The sequence below is a fragment of the Typopeltis vanoorti genome, chromosome 2 (genome assembly GCF_054136105.1).
Source record: "Typopeltis vanoorti isolate ZY-2024b chromosome 2, IOZ_Tvanoo_1.0, whole genome shotgun sequence".
Classification (NCBI taxonomy): Eukaryota; Metazoa; Arthropoda; class Arachnida; order Uropygi; family Thelyphonidae; genus Typopeltis; species Typopeltis vanoorti.
The window spans coordinates 89343524-89365845 of record NC_143550.1 but is presented as its reverse complement, the minus strand read 5'-3'; the positions used below and the strand labels follow the sequence as shown (position 1 = coordinate 89365845).

General features: G+C 35.3%; 1 protein-coding gene across 2 annotated transcripts in view; it reads left to right on the top strand.

Annotated features, from left to right (window-relative positions):
* Window positions 1-15090, top strand: part of LOC150109237 (mitochondrial potassium channel-like) — a 58740-nt gene extending 43650 nt beyond the window's left edge. The window contains exons 3-4 of one of the 2 annotated variants that reach the window (XM_090412328.1): window positions 5143-5881; window positions 14889-15090. In XM_090412328.1, the coding sequence (XP_090268454.1) occupies window positions 5143-5835 (693 nt within the window). In that variant the 3' untranslated portion in view covers window positions 5836-5881; window positions 14889-15090. Of the gene's footprint in view, window positions 1-5142; window positions 12102-14888 lie in introns of those variants that run through there. The other variant, XM_090412320.1, reaches the window with a different exon arrangement.
* Window positions 15091-22322: the final 7232 nt, after the last annotated feature.

The window sequence follows — 22322 nt, the reverse complement described above, 5'->3', positions numbered from 1 at the left end:
CCCTTATTCCCTGGGAAGATCTAGCTTTTAGCATATGTATGCCGCTTCTGTGTTGAACGGTCACATTTTCACAAAGCTTATATGGCATGTTAGTCCAACTTCTGTGGTAGAATTTTTTATTTCTAAAATTAACATTCGTTAAGTGTCTGAATGATAATGAATATCTCAAATGCAATTCAAACTGATTTCAAGTTTATATATATATATATATATATATATATATATATATATGCATTTTGCTTTTCATAAATTAAGTGCCTTCTGTATCCAGTGGAAGCATTACAAACAACTGTTACACATATTATCTGGAACTGAAAATTTGAAAGCAGATGTTAGGACAAATGTGTTTAATTAGGTGTTATGTTTAGCTGCAATAAATCTATTCTGTTCGCATGCATGCAGCATAACCTGCGGAAGCGGAGTGTTTTTCCATTAAGTGTGTCATTCGAGTTGTCTTACACTAATTGTTCCTAAATATAGTACACAGATGTTAAATATCTGTTTACTGTATTTATTGATAAACAAACCTAATTGTTTTTCTTGCTTGTGCAGTGTAGCATCTGTTGAGATTGGAAAGTTTTTTAACAGTATAAGGGACATTTTTATTCTAGTCTTCAGAAACAACAGACAATAAAAATTTATCTATTCCTGAATAAAAATGAATACTTCTGTGTATTATAAGAAGTCGTTGGTCTACAACAAAATACCAGCATATGTGAGATTGATAAGACAGAACAGCTGCTGACACGAAAAAAAAAAAAAAAAAAAAACTAATGAATGTGGGATTTCCAAAAGTGGATAATTCCGATAATGATCGGATATTATGTATCCTATTATTGCATAAAATGTATACTGAGTCTCAGTAAACAAAAACAAAATTCTTAGAAAACAGTAAAACAAAATATACATAAATTATACATAATACCAAAATATACATAAACCTGAGAAATACACATGACATGCATAACAAATTTTACGAGATGATTTGCTGCTCCATTAAACCACATGTATTCCTGCCATGCCTAAATGAATCACCCAATCAACATTATTAGTTCATTGGATTAACCTCTCCCTGTAGTTTTTAACTGAACTACTAAATTGCATTAACGACTGTTTATTATTGGTTAGCGCCTCTGTAGCTCAGTCGGTATAGATGAAACCCTTTGGTTGGAAAAACCTGGGTTCGATTCCCATCCATGATGTGAGGAACCTTTATCTTGTCTTTTTTGGCTAAAGGTGAGTTATCGGGTCTCATACAGAGGTAGATGGTTTTTTTTCACCTGGAAACTCGGGTTTTTCTCCCTCAAAACAGGCAAACAAGCTCGTGAACACACGTGGATTTATAGTCATAAAATACATACTTAATCCCTCATTAGGATGGCTCAACCAGTCCTAAGCGGTGGCCGAGGAATGGGGAGAACCCCACACAAATAAATAAATTGGTTAGTTATTTATACTTTGCAAACAGATCTCTTTTCCTCTCCTCATCCTTTTTTTTTAATTATGCCATCATAAATTTACTTATTCATGTCTAGACTTTAATAGGATCACATGCTATTCTCTCTACTTAGAAACTTATGGGACACACATATCACAAATGTTAATTATTAATAATTCGTTTGCCATTAATGAAGTATTTCTACTCACACTTATTTTTTCCTTTCATTTCCCATTCTCACATGTCTTATGAATCATGGTTTGCATATTTTTCACCTTTGAGTAATTCAAATACACACCAACCAAATAGAGCATTCTCCTTCATTATTGTTTTCTAATAATTCCTAAAACAAACAGATCGTTCTCCCACTCTATGCAGATTTGGTTATAATTAATTGATAAATTAAAGTATTCAAAGTTATTCTGCAATTAATTGCATTGAACCAATTAAGATGAGCGCTGATGCAGTATGCACTCTCAAAACTTTCATATATCGATAAAAAATGCAATTATACGGTCAAATTGATTTTGTAGTGCGGGTTGCATAACCCACACGACAGCACACTCAACCGAAATGGGCATGCGGTGCCATTGCTCTGTGTGTGTGTGTGTAAAATGTTGCTCCCTTGTCCAAGGCATCTTGTTTTGTAACCTTGCCATTCTGTTTTCAATGGTAATCCTATACATGAGAGGTTGTTCAGCCTCAATCATATTAGTACTATGGATAGGCAGCAAGTAGAGTAGAAAGAAGTAACTTGTTAATATTGGATTTGAAGGCCAGTAGATTTTGCTCACAGGAAATACATAAACTGGTCCAAAAGACAGTAGTAGAAGAAATTAATGAAGACGAAGAAAAATTTCTTCTTTAACCTTAATGCGAATACATCTGCGGGATTGGATGGTATACTGGCACGGGTCTTGCGTGAAGTGGCTAAGGAATTATCATTGCCCTTGACCATGTTGTTTAATCTGAGTCTCGGGTCTGGTTTAGTCCTGAAGGTGTGAAAAGAGGGGAAAATAGTTTCATTGCATAAAGGAGGATCCAAGACTACTGTTGCAAATTACCGACCGATCAGCATATCAGGAGTTGTTGTCAAGGTCTTGGAGAAAGTAGTCAAGAGAAAAATACAGGAATGGATTGATGAAAATGAAATACTGTACAGGGGACAGCATGGCTTTGTAAAGGGTAGATCATGCCTGAGTAACTTGCTCAAGTTTATAACAAGGTGACGGCTGAACTGGATAAGGGAAATGGGTTTACAGTGATACTGCTGGACCTGGCAAAGACGTTTGACAGGATACCACATGGAATTCTAATCCGTAAACTACAACATATGAGAATGGATATAGGTTTGGTGAGCTGGATAGGTGGGTGGTTGATGGAGAGATATCAAAGAGTGGTTTATTCAGGAGTGGAGTCCAAAAGACGGCCTGTGACTAGTGGGGTGCCGCAGGGTTCTGTTCTTGGACCACTGCTGTTTAATCTGTTCATTAACGATATAGGGAAGGATCTAAGTGGAACAGTTCATTTGTTCGATGATGATGCAAAGTTGGGGAGGGCGATAGTGAATGCAGAAGATGTCAAAATCTTGCAGGACGACTTGGATAGATTGGAGTTCTGGGCTAAGGAGAATGGATGTCAATTTAATGTGACAAAATGTAAGGTTATGCATTTTGGGGTGAAAAGAATAGCAGCAGTATATCGCATAGGTGGAACTGTACTCCAGGAGATTGATGAGGCCAGGGATTTGGGAGTGCTGGTGGATAGGGAGTTGAAGTTTAGGGGGCACATTGCAAAAGTAACTAAAACAGCTCACCAAATCACTTGGCTTATGAAAAATACTTTAACATGCAGAGAGAAGCAAGTTAGTGTACCTCTGTACCGAACTTTGATAAGACCTCATTTTGACTACTGTGCCCAGATTTGGTCACCTCGGTTCCTTCTTGATGGGGAGGAGGTGGAGAGGATCCAGAGGCGAGTGACTAAGATGATAGTAGGTCTATGGAATGAACCATATGAGAACAGGTTGAAGATTTGTGGGTTGCAGAAACTGGTTGATAGGCAGAAAAGGGGAGATATGATTGAGACATTCAAATTGCTAAAAGGATTCTATAAGATTAATTCAGAGGATATTTTTGAGATCAGGACTGGTGGTGGGAGAACTAGGGGACACCTATGGAAGCTGGGCAAGAGTGTGGTTAGCAGTGGTGTTAGAGCTGGGTTCTTTACTTTTTAGAGTGGTAAATGAGTGGAATAAGCTGCCAGAGTCTGTTGTGGGTGCTATGACAGTGAGCGAGTTCAAGGCAAGGTATGATAGATACTGTGAGAATGTAATCACATAGTTGTGTGGACATGATGTTTAGGGCCTCCCTCGATGAGTCTAAGGACTCCCTGGAGTAGCCCGAAAATAATAATAATAATAATAATTTAAGTTTGAACTGTAAAATACTTGTTGAATGGTTTAACTGTGTTTTAACAGATTTAAATAGGTGGGAAAGGGGATTTACCAATACCAGTTCTAATGAACTGTGACCATGAAAATATTTATAGGAAAGGCAATCAGAAAAAACAAATGAAAGAGTAGTATGAATTGGTGAAAGGTAGGTCATTCAAACTACTATTTTTTGCACTGAGTTAAGTATTTTTAGGCAGTGCTTAAGAGTACCGCCACATGTCAGAATAGTACAGATTGGAGATTTGTATTAATGTTAGTAATGTTCAGAGGAGATGCCTAGAATGAAGGAGAAAACCTGATTACATAGATGCTGAGGAGACAAAATTGTAATATATTTACTAAGAAAGATTGGAAGTCTGGATTATCCCAAGAAGAAAAGTTGCATATTGCCCAGAGAATTGTGGGTTGTCAAAAGTAAATTATTTTAAAACTTGGATCTTTTCTATCTATGGCTTTCTTTCTTTCTTTTTTTTAACCTACACTATTGAATTTCATATAAAGTTAAGGGTAGTATAGTACACCCACAGATACGAGACCCTTCGACACTTCTGCGCATGTCAACAGAAGGAGAATCCGTTCCGATAATAAGGTAATCAATCCGTATTGTGGGATGAGTTGTTTATTATTACACATCAGAAAATTAACTTCTCCTTTATGATCATTGTAGTTTTTAAAGTGGTAACTATTTGCTTGTATAACAGTTGGAAAATTTTATCTATAAAGCACGTGATTTCACGTGTTGTTGATCAATTCATTCATCACCTTATTTCTTTCTTCCCTTCAGCATGAATTGACTCCTCTTGGCAGTCTGCCAACAAGAGCTCTCACTTATGTTGTTGGACTATATCATTGTTTCACTGACTTGATTTGTTTCTTATTCCTTTTACTTTGGCTTTCCTGACTTTCTTAAGTTTATCAAATACATAAGATGTTTGCTATTATGCATCACTTTGCTTTGGTTAAGTTCTGTTTAGTCCAAACTTCTGGCATTCCACCTTGCTTTATCTGTTAATCTTCTGTAAGTAATTATGGGAGATCTTGATTCCCCCCCCCCCCTCCTCTCCTTCCACTTTTATCCTGCCTATATGCTGGAGCAATATACCAAATCAGTTCTTGGAGATAAATGACATGAATATTACTTATAAGAAATGCTTGAATGTCTTTTTAGTTTTTCAGTGGAACAAAGTTTTAATTACCTTAATCAAATTTCATTTTAGAAAATGTTTTTAATTGCTATTATTTTTCTTAGGAGCATGCTATGATTAAAGAGGAGAAAGCCTTACTCGAAAACTTCATTTTAGTGGAAAAGAATGAAAGAGAATTTTTCTCAGCTCTTTCTCTAGCGGTAAAAGAAAGCCATGATAAGGAACGTGCTCAAGGTGATAAAACAAAATACTGGTCAATTATCGGATCTGTGTGTGGAGCTCTAATAGGAATCTGTGGATCAAGTTTAAATAATTGGTTAAGGATGAGAGACTTAAGGAAATTAATTGGCAATGCATCTCAACAAAATGAAACACAGATTCTGGCCACAGAACTTGCAAATGTAGTACAAGTACAAAATAGTTATGTTAAAGATTTTGTAAATAATCTACAGGATGTGGTGGGTCATTTGAAAGAAAGAGGTGTAGATAAGCCAAAACCAGATCATATAACTTTACCAACTAAAACTCTTGAATCAAAAATAAATGAAATATTTCTAACTTTAAAAAATCAAGATAAAATACTGTCAGAAGTATTAAGAAATATTAAAGGGGTGATTTCTCAGAAGCAAAAACATGTAGATGACCTGTTTTACAGTAATGTTCATGCAGAGAATTTGATAAGAGAAGCAGAGCATAACCTACAAAGCAAAATGGATCTTCATTCTATAGTTACCATATCATCATTATGCATTGCTATAGTGGTTACATCTGCCTGCTTAGCTTCTTATTTGCGTTGATCCTGAGAACTTCATGTTTAATATTAAAAAAAAAAAAAAAAAGAAGGTAAATTGTATTTATTGTATGCAGTATCTTTTGGTGAAGATGTTAATTCAGTAGTAATGTGTTTGAAATTACTATTTGTTTTCATATTAAGAAGGTTAGCTATTTTTATTCATATACTGTAAAATTCAATGAACTATTTAATATTTTGTAATGAAAATTTAGGAGTGTGAAAATATTGGCTGCAGTAATTTTTTTAAGCCTGGTGACATTGTACACTATTCTATTTACCAAAGATTGTTGCATGATCATAAGGAGTAATGAATTAAGACTAGTCCTTTTATTTTATTGCTAGTTTTTGGTGTACTGAAATTGAGTATTATATACCGACATGAACAGAATGATGTAGCATGCAGTCAGTCTGGAAAGAATGAACAACTTCATTAGAAATGCATCTCCATTCATCCACAGTGTAGATTACAACTTTATGCTGAGGGTGGGGGGTGACAGATCATTGTATTATAGGCCTCTCTTCATGCAGAGAAATTGACAGTGTGGAGAGAGGCATGGCAGATGGTAAATTTCTGCTGTGTGGATTATAGTATAGGCATCTTCATAAGTGGAAAGAAATATAGTATGGTGATTTCCAAATATGAAAAAACTAGTTTCTAGCTATTTTGTCCTTACATGAAATGATTTAAGTGTAAGCAATGTTAAGATATGTTCTGTATTGTTGCACCTACTCCTAAGCCCTTGTACTGATGGTAAAGCCATTTATCCAATAAGTTGTCCACCAGCTTAAGCTGTTGCTACTTGGTAGGAAAGGATCTATGGCCTTGTGTTGTTATCATCGTATTCTGGTTCTGCTATCAGCATGATAAGTAAAAAAAACTGGATGACATTTTTCCAGTTATCAGCTGTCCAATGTGGATCATGTGCCTGCAGAATCTGCATCTTCCTGCTATGCAATGAACTGTGTGCTCCACGATGATCTTCTGACCACTACTGTTGGACTGCTCTGTTATTTGACTAGTGGTGACCCACCTGTCACATTTTACAATACTTGCCATTCTTCTCTGACCTCATGAATCAATGAGCATTTTCTGTCCACAGGACTGTCATTGGCTTGAAGTTATTTGGTTATTACACCACCACTCATGATACACCCTAGACACTGTTGCGCATGAAAAGTCCAGAAGAGTATGTTTTTAAGATTGTGGCACTAACAATTATGCCATGCTCAAAGCCACTTAAGTCATGCCTTTTACCAATTTTGATGCATCAGACACAAGAAACAGAACCTTTGGATGCCTGCCTTCCTGTGTGATTTGTATAGCAAAGTGCAGCCACATGGCTTAACGTCTTCAGGTAGTTTATTTTCCTAAATGCAGAGGTGTTCTTAATAAAGTGACCACTAGTATATGTTCTTCAATGCTAGTGCCTTTCTTTTGTTCCAAGACTCACACTGCTCATAAAGTACTGAGATTTCTCCAGTAGTTATTTTGTAGAACACTTTGTTTAACAGGCTGGTGATGTGGAACACAACTTTCTTCAAATTAACACGAAAAGCACATGGAATAAGTCATACTATTTATTTGAGGCTATATATTTCCTTGTGTTTTTCTTATTAATTTGAAAAACTTCTCATGGCACAAGTATCTCTTAAACAACATGCAATACATAGCCTCTCTGTCAGTTCAACCCCACTTCCAGAGTTGGTGTTCCTGGTTTCTGTCTCCCTTTATTCTTACAGACAGTGCAGATAATATGCTGTAGATGCAGATGTCTTACTGGACATGCTCAACACGTTGTCATTAATAAATTCAGGAGCCAGCACCTTCTCCATTTGAGGGTAAAGAGGTAAAGTAGTTTCCACTGAGATTAAACCTGAGGTAACATGTCCAGAAGCTTCCTGATCAGCTGGCAAATAATCAAATAATCCTGCTGCATACTCTGCCAAGTCATGACTGGAGTGTGTCTAGGTATAACAGTATGCAGGAGATACTGTCAAGATCATGCATGGAGTCACCCATGAAAGATAACCAAACAAACATTAATGTTGCTGTGGATATAAGAAAAAATCTCCCACAAAAAATAACAAAAATATATCTACACCCCCTCCAAATAAAAAAAAAAGTCACCACCATAATTTTATATAATAAAAAATCACTTTCATAGTCATTTCACCAACATCCAGGCATCAAAATCCAGTCTATTATTCCTAATTAAATTCCAATTAACATCCTCTGCAACTACAGTCCCCCTCAGTTATGAGATCTACATCTTGCATGATGCTTCCTGTTAAAAGGGAAGAACATTCACATTTGTTAAATCAGACATTCCTTGCTGTTGTTTATCAAACCTGAAATCATCACTTTACAGTCTGCTCTGGCCCAAGATTTCCTTACCACACTTCATAGTTTTCATTTCAAACTGCGAGATCATCTTTCAGTTAGAGAAGGGAAGCCAGTTTTTGTGTTCATAACATAAACTGGCTCCTCTTGTCTAACTTCACAGATCAAGCCAGAAGTGAAGCTAAATCATTTGGTATTATCAGTCATGTTTTCTAACACAAATTGTTAACCTTCCAACCAGAATACTAGATAATCCTCATCATTCTTCCAACATTGCGGACCCTTTTCTTAAACAGCTCCATGTGCAGTATTTGGAGGAAGAACTGATTAAGAATAAAGTTTGACATGTTATCCCTCTTCTTGAAAACTCTGACCATAACCTTATTCACATTTCTCTTTCTACCGATTGAGCTCCAACCAGTCAGTTTCAGTCTCATATCCTATGGCACTTCAGTGGTGCCAAATGGGATGATCTCTTGGATTGCAGTGTTTATTTTCTTTGTTTTGATTACTGTTTCCACTTTTCCAATCCAAATACCTATTCTGACCAATTCATTGAAATTATCCTTGTTGGAATGAAGACTTGCATTCTCTACTCCACTGCAAACTTCAACTCTGTCCCATCCCTAGTTCCCTAAAAATGTCATTGCACTCCATGATAAAAATTCAGGATATATTTGATGGCCCACATCAAAAACTCTAGCTTCTCACTCAGCTTAAATGCAACCCTAAGTTTTTTTTCTGTCACGTTGTACCATCATTTTACAATCCAAAATAAGCATAAGAAAATTTGTTAGCAAACCGAAAGTGGACAATATAGGGACCAACAACCCAAATGCAGTAAGTTTACATCTTGCTCAAATGGCAATCATATCTTCTCTTCCCTTGCTAAGGCTGTTGGGTGTAACTTCTGTTATTTGTTGTTTCCACATCTCTAACTTCATGATGGTTTTGTTAACATCACTCAATAATAAAACAGACCTCATGCCATAAGCTTTTCCTCTAACTCTTGTGTGAACAACTAATGCAAATCATCTCTTGCAGTACCATGAACTGTTTATCTTATGTCTCTTCTGGTCTTTCATCAGAAGGATATCAGGATAATTCTCATTAGTCCTGATATTAATAGGCTTCTAGTCCAGATCCTATATTGCCTATATAAGCTATCACCCTTGTCTCTGTTATCTGTCCAACAGCATGGAAGCAGGCATTTATTTAGCAAACTTTTATCCTTATTTTTTGACATGACATGATTTCTAGTTAAGATTAGTTTCCCTTTCTTGGGCTGGCTTTCACATTTAGCTTATTCTGGCATAAATTGTTACATCCTTAGCCTCCTCAGACTCCAAAAAACTTGGTATTTTTTTCCATTCAAAATCATTACTTCTCTCCTGCTGAACTCTATAGATACCAAATCTGACTGACCTTATAATATTGTTTGCATGTTTGAGGTAGAGCAGCCAAAACTTCCATGAGAATTGTTGGTTATATCCTACTAATAGACTCTGAATGGGAATGGCCTTGTTGGACATGTTTGCACATTGTTATTAATCACAGTAAACTGGCTGCTGCAGTTCCTCGACTTTCTTCTAATCATGTATGAACACAAGCAATCAAACACATCAAGCCAACTTCTCTTCTTTCTGCATTCCATTTACCTCTGTCCTCTTGAGCAACCTTTCCCAATGAATACCACCCCCAGCTTTTCAAGAAACTTGTTAATAGATATCTTCTTTCCCACACATAGCACTGTTATGTTATACTTCTTTTGATCTCCCATGTGTGGAGTCAATATACATTAAAAAAAAAATCTGAGATATTTGCATGTGTGCCTACCATGTATTGTGAAAGTTTCATGCTCACATATACTAGATGTCTATAATTATTCCTCACTTATTTTGATATCTCTGAAAGATTAGTCCAATTTAACATACATCTCCACTTAGAAACACAAGTGTAAGGAAACCTGCAGACACCTGCATGCATTTGTTTTCTCTGGCCTAAAAGAGATTCTGTGATGTGAGACATCTGCTATTTGTTTACGGTTCTTAGCTTAATTTTTCCATCTAGAGCAGTGGTTCCCGACCTTTTTCCACTTGTGTACTCCTTTTAAACCCATTTCTATAAATTGTACACTTTGTTTTTAAAATAGCTAATGATTGGTAGAAGAGTGGTTTGAGAGAGGGGTTCATAGCCACGCCCTCACAATCATCATTCGCTAATGTGAGCTAGTTTTGAAGTGTCTCCATTAGCGGTGATTCAAACTTAACATTTATTGTTCCATAACTAATGTTTTGCATTTTGTTTACTTTACTTGTTTTTCCGCCATTACTGATTATTTTTTGTGTACCCCTGAACGGCCCAGCACATACCCCCGGGGGTACATGTACCACCGGTTGGGAACCAATGATCTAGAGTATTGAGCTACTTTGTCAACTAGATCAGTGCCTTCAGTTCTTTCTCTCTTCAGAAAGAAAACTCATACCAGACTATATCTCTATCACACCATCCTTGTCAAAAATTTGGTCCCATTCAAACTCCTACCCATGAAGCTCACCACCTGTGCTCTTCTGAGGCATTACTAATACAAGATATACAGTTTATCAGAACCACTTCATTGTTTTTTGGCTTCACTGAGTCATTTATTAAAAGGTCATTAACAGTTATAGAGGTTTCTTTGCCACCAGTCACCCAAGGAGTTGTCAGCCATATCACCACTTCATAAGTCAAAGATTTATCTGAACAAATCTCTAAATTACTTATGGTATCAAAGGGTACCTTTTGCCTGATTAATGAACCTGCCTCCTTTATAGGCTCTATAAAAGGCAGAAGATTTCCCCTTTTGATCTACTGTGGTATCCATCATTTACCCATGCCTGTAGTGGGTAAACTTTGGTCAAACTGGCATATCTGTGACTGTTCATTGTGAGAAACATCTAGACTGTTGAGAATTTGGGCTTGCTGAGCATGCAATCTCTTCCAAATAGAGCATTCTCTTTGGAAAAAAAAGTAAAGTCCTCTTGTCTTATGGAATGGTTGTATAAAGGAACCTGGAAACCTTGCTACATTGTATTAAATATCTCAATAGACCTGACTGACTTAAGTTATCCCCTCCCCTTTATGAGAAATCATTCTCCATGGCTCACCCTAGTTAATTTTTCTATTAAATATGTATGAAAAGCATCATTAGTATTATAGGACAGTTTGGACCATACTACTCTAAAATACTTTATTCTCATGTGAATCAACAAGTTCTCATTGTTGATTCTTCAGTTAATGTTGCTTGTGCCTTGTTTAATTTTTGAATTCATTCTCAGTATATTCTTGATGTTTAGACAAAAATTTATTTAATTAGAACTTTTAACATAGGTCTTCCATTGTATTAATTTTTCTTTGGTATTGGAACCTACTTTTTGTATAGCATTATTCCTGTTGATTCAAACATATATTCATTCATGGCAAACTCAATAAAAGAAGATATAAAGGAGGATAGTTAGTTGATACATGCAGTGTTCTCTAATGAAAAGATGAAAGTAAGGGAGTGAATTTTGTTTTTCAGTTAATCCCCCAAATATCTAACAATCAAGATTTTATATTGTCAAGATGTACCTAAAACTTCAGTGAATAAGGAAGCATTTCATTGCAAAGGATACATTTTTCTTTTTTCTGCTTTTTTTTTTTTTTTAACATTCATTCCATTTTCATTACAAGAGATTGTTTTATATTGAAGATTTAGAAATTTATTCATTCATCAAATTTGTTCAAGTGTGTGAGAGAGAAAGAAAATTAAATTTTACTAAATGTTGAAGTTTATAAGGTAAAACAAGCTAGATTGAATATACTCCATGCTGCATGCATATCATAGTGATGATCACCATAATTACTTTATTGTAAGTCCTTCCAATTAAATTTGTATATTATTATTGTTATTAAACCATATTTATTTTTATTGAATTGAATTCTTTCCTTAAAACTAAAAGAAAAGCTAAATACAATTTTGCTTTTTGATCTGTATCCAAAGGTGAGAAAAATTATATACATATATATATATATATATATATATATATATATATATATATATATATGTTATACTTCTAAATAAATCCAGTATAATTCTACAGGATTCTCTGACTAAATTGAATAACTGCTGTAATAAATTTGGTATGAAAATCAGCAATAAAAAGACAAAGACATGAAAATAGGCAGAAATATTGAAAATGTTGACCACATCCTGAATGCAGAACCTATTTATATACAGGGTGTTCGGGATAAATTTGACATATTTATAATTAATTATATTTTTCCGTAAGTTACATGTATTAACACACACTTCTCTTCATTTAAAAGTTTGGACCCTTCTTCATTCACATACAAGATGTCAGAAAGGATGGATAGCTGGAACCCACCTGAATCATGGAAGAGAATAACTTGTATCATGATGATTCGTGCCCGCCATCAAAATAAGGATATTACGACTGCTGCCCAATGCTCCCTGAATACAGTAAAAACAATCAGGCATGAACTAGAGACTTGCAATGGTGACTACGAGGATGTAGCAAGAAGAAAGATCCCTAGCAGACGATCTGATTGCGTTCGTACAGCAAAATTCCTCGCAAATCTGCAGGAACAGGTGTTGAAGAACCCTGGCATTGGAATTCGGGCTTTGTTCGTGGAGTTGCTAACTGTAGTCAAGCCCTGGATAACAAGGGTAGCCAATGGTAGGCCGTATGTATGGCAGCAGGATTCGGCCCCTTGCCACACCTCTGGGAAAAGTCAAAAATGGTTGTCTGAAAATTTCTACGACTTCACCAGTCCAAATGTTTGGCCTCCAAACTCCCCAGACCTTAACCCCATGGCTTATTTTGTATGCGGCGCAGTTGAAAAAGACACCAATCGCACTTCCAGTAATACAAAAGCCCAGTTAATGGATAAAATTAAAACAGTTTTTGCGGCCCTTCCCAGGGAGACTGTAGCATCAGCTTGTTCGAGGTTCCGAAGCAGAATTGAAGCTGTGATCGATGCTAATGGTGGTTATTTTGAGTAAATCTTGTTGATAGTATTGTAATTAACTCTGCCTGTAATGTTTTTTTGTCAATTCATTAAATTTAATAGATACAAAGAAGATTTTCTTTTTCCTTACGAAACTGTCAAATTTATCCTGAACACCCTGTATATATAGGTTTCCATCTATATATATATATATATATATATATATATATATATATATATATTGTTTTTTTTTTTAAATAGATTTAATGACTTAAAAACCGAGATTACTTATAAAGATTTAATAAGAATAATACAACTAGTTTCGGCTTATAATAGCCTTCATCAGGTATTCTTAAAGGAAGAGAATAGTAATAAACATTGAAGTATCTAAAAACTGGAAAATACAGGTAAAAAATCGCCACACTTAATTGATACATAAAAAACGTATTTTTTCAAGTTGTTTTAACAGGCGTGCCATTGTTTATTGCAGGTATGCGTGCAGACTCACGTGAACGCCAATATTTTTTATGTATCAATTATGTGTGGCGATTTTTTACCTGTATTTTCCAGTTTTTAGATACTTCAATGTTTATTACTATTCTCTTCCTTTAAGAATACCTGATGAAGGCTATTATAAGCCGAAACTAGTTGTATTATTCTTATTAAATCTTTATAAGTAATCTCTGTTTTTAAGTCATTAAATCTATTTTTAAAAATGTATCATGACAACCGAGTTGAAACATATCTCACACGCACACACACACACACACACACACACACACATATATATATATATATATATGGAAAATATTAATATATAGAAATAGACAAAGAATTAGCAAAGCTGGTATGGTTGGAAGTCAACTGAAAAAAAATTATATGAAATATGAGAGAAATTAGTCAAAACACAAAACTAGTTGTATACAAGACAATGTGCAAACCAGTTTTAACTTATGGATATGAGAGCTGAGTTAGAAATAAAGCATTTGATCAAAGACTAGAGACCACTAATATGAGAGTTCTGAGAAAGATTAGGGGAATGAATAGATAGCATCAATGCAAGTATCATATTAAAAATGGGGATATTGGGAGAGAACTTGACATTGTTAGCATTCAGGAATGTAAGTAGAGCTAATCTTAGGTGGTATGGACATTTAAACAGAATGGGAGACAAAAGTTCAGCAAAACAAGTATTCTTTGTCAGGATGGCAGGAAAAAGATTCAGAGGATGACCAAGATGTCGGTGGATTGATACAGTAAAAAGTGCCTCAGAAGACAGAAATATAAGATCTGATAATGTTAGTCTTGAGAGCTAACAGATTAATTTGGAGGAAAGGTATTGATTGGAAATCAGTAATAGCATAACTTTTTTCATGTAGTACTCTCATAATATCCTGTACCCCCCCCCAAAGGGTACATTCAGGAATTTGATGATGATGATGACAATACACATGTGAGGGAGCAAGTGCGTGCACACAGCATATGCAGTTGTTTATTTGGGTTGATATGATGGTACTGGTAAAGTGACATGGGAGTGCATACTGATGCAGTCAATTTAGAAATTTATAATATTTATTTTCTACACATTTATGTAGTATGCAAATAAGCTTAGTTATTTAATGAAACTTACATTTTCACTAAGTCTATTTTAAAGATATTTGTTGTATAAAATTTTTATTAAAATTATTATATGCATCTTACTTATTTATTTATTTTTTTTTTTTGAGCCTGTGTAGCTCAGTGGATGTGGCGTTTGCACACCACCGTGCTAGGTCGCACGAAGGAAGTCTTGGTTTCGAGTCTAGTCGGCGACTAGAGGAAATTTTTCTAAGCCTTTTTTCGACCGGTTCCCGAGTTAGTCGATCTCTGGCACGGGCAAGCAGGTTTTTCCTCCCGGAAACTCGGGTTTTTCGTCCTGTAAACTCAAGAAAATCGACCGTAGAACCCACATTATTTCAGACATTAAATATATTGTGTTAGGGTTAGAGACCACGAGATGGCGGCACATTTGAGCCGTCTCTCTTCACTGCGTACCGCTTAATTAGTGATAGCCTTGGGCCATCTGTCTCTGATTGGGTACCAGTGGAGATTGAACTGCCCACTCAGTCTCCAAAAGTTAGATAGGGCTAAATGGCCTCGCCTACTCCCGTATATACGGGAATAAAAAGGCGTTAGCTGATTTTTTTTTTTTTTTTTTTTTTTAATACTTATTTTTTTTTATACTTCTACAATAAATTTATGGTTAATAAACTGTGTTATATACTTAATTTGTTGTTATTCCCAAAACATTATCACTTGAAGTAAAAAATCATTAAATAATTTTTGTATTTTCATTTCCTTTTTTTATTTTCAATTTTTCTTGCTAAGAAAGAATGAGTATTGGCAATTATTGTTTCACAAAAAAAAAGTGTGTGTGCACGCGTGCACTTGCATGCACACACACGTGAACACAGGGAATATGATTATTACAATTAATGCTGCTAAAAATATTTAGTACTAAACGTGCACTGAGCAAAGTATTAATATGAGAGGTACCCAAAAATAACCGGAATCTGAAATTTGCGCATGCGCATCTTCTAGTAATGGAAGATGCTGCTAGGCATTATGACTGTGCAGTTTTCCATGCTAGCCTGGCAAGTGGCATGACTTTGTAAACTGGCTCATTGTTCTGGCTGCTTTTTTAGTACAAGCAAGTTTGGCAATTTTGTGATTTCATGCACACCCTATGTTCCACAAGGAACATAGGGTGTGCATGAAATTTTGTTTTCTTTTGGGTAAAACTGTTATGTTTTAGCAGGCCTTTAAGGATGACTCTTTAGGTTAAAAGAAGGTCTACAAGTGATTTTCCCATTTCAATTATTGGGGCATGTCAGTTAAAGACCAACCACAATCTGACTGACCTTCAACAAGCAGAAATTATGAAAATATCGAAAAAGTTTGCCAGGCAATCATTGAAGACCATTAAGCAAGTTTCTGAAGAGGTGAATTTGTCATGGAGTTCATGCCAGTGCATTTTAACAGAAGATTTGCAAATGAAACATTTGTCTGCTGAATTTGTGCCTCATATGCTCAGAAAAAAAAGTCATGTGAATGTTTGCCTACTCACCCAATCTCTCTCCATGTGACTTTTTTTTATTCCCACAGATAGAGAAAACCATGAAAGGGCAGCAATTTGTTGATGTGGACAAAATGAAAGAAAAGTTTCTGGAAGCCATAAACAGTATTCCAGTTGAACAGTTCCAGAACTGTTTCCAGCAGTGGAAAAAATGTTGGGACAAGTGATTGACTCTCACATGGAGAGTACTTTGAAGGAGACTAGAATGTGATATTATAAGCTTTAATAAATTTTTTAAAAATTGTTTTTTAAAAAAAAAAATAATTCCAGTTATTTTTGGGTATCCCCTCGTATAATGGCTTTCAGAGTAATGGGCTCTGAACAGATGATTACTATATTGAGGCAATATTATACTTTTAGTTAGGTAGTTATTCATTTTTATGCCATCATTTTAATGCCATGTGGGCACTTCCATACCCCATTGGATACGCTAATCACTCAGCCAAGGCATACTATACTGTGGCTAGATATTTCAATGGTGAATTGGAATGTTCAAGAACTTTTTATAATGTTTGAAAATTCAGAATGTTCAAGAATGTTTTGTAATGATCAGAAATGCCTTCTGCCTTAATTCATAACAGAGTGATACTGTTCCAGTGCAGTGAATAACTATTAATGTAAAATGTAATATAATTGCCTTTCTGATGAAATTATAATAAATGTACTGTAATGCATTATATGCCGATTGCATTATAGTGAAATCTGCACTGTTTGAAACCATGCTATATGAGGTATAATCACCCAGAAATGAACTTTCCTCATATCACAAAAAATAAAAGGATAAGAATAACACGAAATTAACACACAGGCAAAAAATGACCAAGAAGTGAGTGAATAGGTTTTATTTTGAATGTTGTCAAATTCCAATAAGCAGTGAGTGGACTAACCTTTTTATGTAAGGTGGCCAACTTATGGACATAAAGAATAAGTTACAATTACATGGACATTATGTTTATTCATAATATAAATTAAGTGGATATTAAATCCAACATTTCAAAGCTGAATCTCGAAACTAAAAGTTTCGTGCGAAGATTGACCAGAGAGCTTGCGGGAATACACCACTGCCATACCATGAGTTGCCCTAGCCGAACCTAATAGGAAAAGCAGGAATGCTAAAAGCTCTCGTATAATTGCCTTCTATTGGTCCATTTTGATAGGTTTCACTAGTCTGACAGCTGTTTCAAACTCGTTGGTTTTCGTCAAAGACTAGGCAGAAATCTAAGAGAGCAAAAACTCTCAGTACTAGGGAACTTGAAGCGTCGGAGAGGTGTATTTTCTGTAAGTGAACTCTCGGTCGGTGTGTAAAGTATTTACTTTACAAGAGTTCGCTTATGGAAAATACACCTCTCTGATGCTTCAAGTTCCCTAACCTCTCAGTACTAGGGAACTTGAAGCGTCAGAGAGGTGTATTTTCTGTAAGTGAACTCTCGGTCGGTGTGTAAAGTATTTACTTTACAAGAGTTCGCTTACGGAAAATACACCTCTCCGACGCTTCAAGTTCCCTAGTACTGAGAGGTTTTTGCTCTCTGCCTAGTCTCTGATGAAAAGCAATGAGTTTGAAACAGCTGTCAGACTAGTGAAACCTATTGAAATGGACCAATAGAAGGCAATTATACGGGCGCTTTTAGTGTTCGTGCTTTTCCTATTAGGTTCGGCTAGGGAAACTCATAGTATGGCGGCGGTGTATTCCTGCAAGCTCTCTGGTCAATCTTGGGATGAAACTTTTCTAGTTTCTGTAATCAGCTTTGAAATGATGTTGGATTCAATATTCACTTAATTTATATAATTTTGCACTGCTGAAATGAAGCCTTTGGCTCTTTATTTTAGTTAAAAAATGTTTATTCATGTTTTGTAAAAAATAAAAATAAACATTTTATTCTGTAGTTTGTTTAAAGCTATATATTCTTTGTGAGGGAGATTGCATTTAGGAAATTTTGCTTTAAGATTTAAATTATAGAAGTGTATTGTTATTATCATCATGGATTTGGACGGCTATGAATGCCTCACTCAGTGATATTTTTGAAGAGTTTTTGCCTGTGGCTTAGGCTGCTGATCATATCTTCTTTGAAAGTGATAGAATAAAAGTTAACCATAATAGGATAGTTGAGGTTTATAGCTAATGTGCTTATAGGTCCTTTGACCTGTCACATAATATCTCTCGATATAATGAAAATAAATAAGGCTAATATCAATCCCATACATTAGAGGTCGAAGGACCTATAAGCACATCAGCAGTGTCTGGAAGTGTAGGTGGGGACTCAGAAGTTTGACTTTTTTTTTTTTTTTGAAGAGTTACAGTTTGTAGTTGTTTGGAAATATTTCTTACAGTAGGCTGTTCCAGAGAACAGAGGTAGAAGAAATAAAAGAAGAAGAAGAAAAGCAAGTTTGATGTATTTGCAGTCGCATAGTAAAGGGATGCTGAGCAGCTGCTTCTCTTGTATTAACAAGTACTACATAAAGTGGAGGAATGATGGCTGCCAGTTCAGTGGAGCAATGACCATTGAAGTACCTGTAGAATAAATGCAGAGTTGAAATATTACATTTGTGAGATAGAGGTGTTGAAGTGAATCTCTAAGAGAGGGATCATCTGAAAGTCAAATTGCTCTTCTCTGGATAGCATCAAGAATTTTTAGATGCTCCATTCCATGTGAGTGAACAGTATTTCTAAGCATGGACATATTTGTATATAGTTAAGAGTTTGTTTTGATGTAAAATAGCATTTTGAATGATGAGGAAGCTATTGATGTGATGTGTTTGTGCTTGGAGAGACTAGAGGTGAATGTTATTCCAAGTAGAGAAATCTGATCTTGTCTGGTGACTTGGGTATAGGAATAAAACAATATTTCTATTTCTTGTCAAGTATAATATACGATGTGTACCCAAGTGGAAAAACTATTCCTCATACAGAATATTGAATATGGTGATGCACCTTTTTTTCTACTTATGTATGAAAAATATTACTTTTGCATTGATTTCACTTTGGTATTTTCTTTGGTCTGACTCCCACTTATGAGACCTCAGAAAAGGTCAAACTAGCCTGGATGTAGTGACCCCTCCCATTAATGTTTTTACATTGCAGTATACTAAAGCATTGATTTAAAGTTAACAGCCTCTACATACAAGCAGACTAGTTGTGAAGTTACTTTACACTTAACTGATAATTAATTTACGGAATTAACAACGCATATGAAGTATATTAATTAAAGATAACTTTAATGAATCACATCTATATTTCGGCAATGTCACATTGCCATCTTCAGGAACATAAAGACAGAGCAAAATTAATCTGCTCAGATGACAAGGCCCTGACTATGGAACTAAACCACATCCTCAACACTTTCTTAGCCAATGGCTATAACCCCAAAAAAATCCAAAAAATACTAAAACCTATAAACCACAACCCCCCTCCTCCCCTCCACAATAAAGACTACACCAAGTCTATCACTATCCCCTACATCCAGGGCACCTCTGAAAAAATAACTAATATCCTCAAAAAATATGACCTTACTTCCTGTTACAGACCATATAAAAAGTTGGCATCCCTTATCCGCTCTACCAAAGACCAACCACTTCCCCTAGACCTACCTAGTGTATACTAGGTCCCTTGCAGCTGCAAATTGTCCTACTTTGGCCAAACAGGCAGAACAACAAATATCAAGATTTCAGAACACCAAGACTACATCCGGTTTCACCAGTACAGCCGCTCTGGGTTGGCAGACCATGCCTTAGATACCCACCATAAAATTCGTTGGAAGAAAACAAAAATAATCCATCGCAGCAAGTTTAAATACGAAAGATTATTCAAAGAATCTTCAGCAGCTCTAAAAAACGTTCCTAACCTCAACAAATTTGGGTGCATGAAACTGCCCCAAATTTGAGAGACTTTAATTATGAGAACTTCAGCCCAACTGCCAAGACTACCAAATTAGCCCGCAAGAGGGCACCATTAGGACTTTAGGAACAAAATTAGTTTCTTACTTTCTTCCTCATTTGCTTTGTTAGTTCCTTAGTGCACATACCATATCTTTATGTTCCTGAAGATGGCAATGTGACATTGCCGAAATATAGAAGTGATTCATTAAAGTTATCTTTAATTAATATACTTCATATGCGTTGTTAATTCCGTAAATTAATTACCAGTTATGTCTAACCAACGTATAAGTCTTACTACTACTTTACACTTATTCTTACACTTGAGTATAGGATTAAAACAAGAATGTAATTTCTTGTTAAGTATAATATACACTGAAACCAATCAGTAAACCTTTCCACATCTAGATGTGGCTGTAGGAATATCTTATAAAGAGACATCATGGGCTTCCTTATTCTTACAAATCAGCTTTCTTCTCATCATCACTATTATCTTCTGTCATTTTCACCATCTTTACAATGTGGCTTCTGATCTTTAATTTCTTGTCTATCATCACTCACTCCATAATCTGTTTCCTGGAGCAAAATCTTATCAGTGTAGTATTTCCTCCAGCATTTTTTCAGTCAAAAATGTATAATTACATTTGGCATCTATTATCAGTTGGTCTTAGCACCAGTCTATTCACATTTATCTTATTTAGCCTGGCATCATCAGCAAGCCAATAGATATCACTCTTAAAGCATTTTCCCATATTATTAATAAATAGACGTGAATAGCAATGGTCTCAAGACAGAATATCTTTTGGAGACCCTTCATCCATTTGAGTCTGCATCTCAACACTACTCACTAATACTTGATAAGTATTAGAAAGTAGTGTTCAGTCTAGTCATATCAAAATTATTAAGACAAGACATTATCAAAACCATGTTGTTTGTTATAGAGTATTCCATTCTTTGTCTGCCTATTCTTGAATTCTGTTATCAGCTTTGAGACCCTTAATGACTACTCCGGAGATAATAATTAGCCTTTCATTTGCTACATATGTTTTAGTATCATATTTTGTGCAGTGGGCTATGTTTCCATTCCTTCAGGGTTCTGCTGGTGTGTTAAGACTAATCAACCAGATCAAAGGCATTTACTGATTTGCTACATATTTTTCCTAATCAACAAGCTGAAATCTCATCTAACCATACTGCCATTTTTGCATCATGTTTCGGTTGTACTTTAGCAAAATAGTCTCAATAGTTCAACTCTTTCCTCTGCAGCTGACGCTGTCCTATAATCTGCATTCAGTATGGTTATCTTTCATAATTATTATTTCTTTTACTACCAGGATTCTAGGATTTCCTGTAGCTTTCTCAACTAACTGCTTCTCATAATCTAATTTTTTTTTTCTCCTTACCATACTTGTCACTCCTAGTCTGTACTTTATACTGCTGGTTCTATTACTCATACATTTTCTGCTGAAAGTCTCTCTACATCATGGTCATTTTTTTGTAAATTTCATACATTGCAAGTTCAGTGTATGAAATTACTTATGCATTGAACATTTACCTAATTTGTTCCTTTAACTCTAGGAATGTAGCCATATAGTTCTTCTTGTGTATTGCTGTCTGGTTGCTGTGATAGTGACTTCAAACTCCAAATGATTAAGGATTACTAGCCCATTGTCAAGTATATATATTTCATTGTTCATTATCATTTTATGTCTATTTTAGTTATATTCTAACTCTTAGTTCAGACAGATGCTACACCTTTCAAGTCTGCTTGCCACCAAGCAATATTCATTTCTTTTAATTCATTATTTTAATTTTAATGAAATAAGGAATTGGGTTAATTCATTTAACCCAATTCCTTATTTCAACTCTCACTATAGCAAACTTGAAAGGGAGAGGGGGGGGATTACAGCACTAGTTTGCTATAGTGAGTAAATTTTCTTAGTCACAATTAACCTCATGAGTTATCAGCTGTAGTATATATGTGATTGAGATAAAAATCTAAACACATTGTGGCATTATATCTGTTGTAAACACCCGACAAGACCTCCAATGTGCTGTCTGTCTTCATGCTTTAAATTTTTCTTGGCAGTTCCAAGAATATTTAAGCAGACTTTGAGCTTAGATGAATAGTTGGAGCTACTTTTAATGTTAAGTGCAACACTACACTTATTAACTT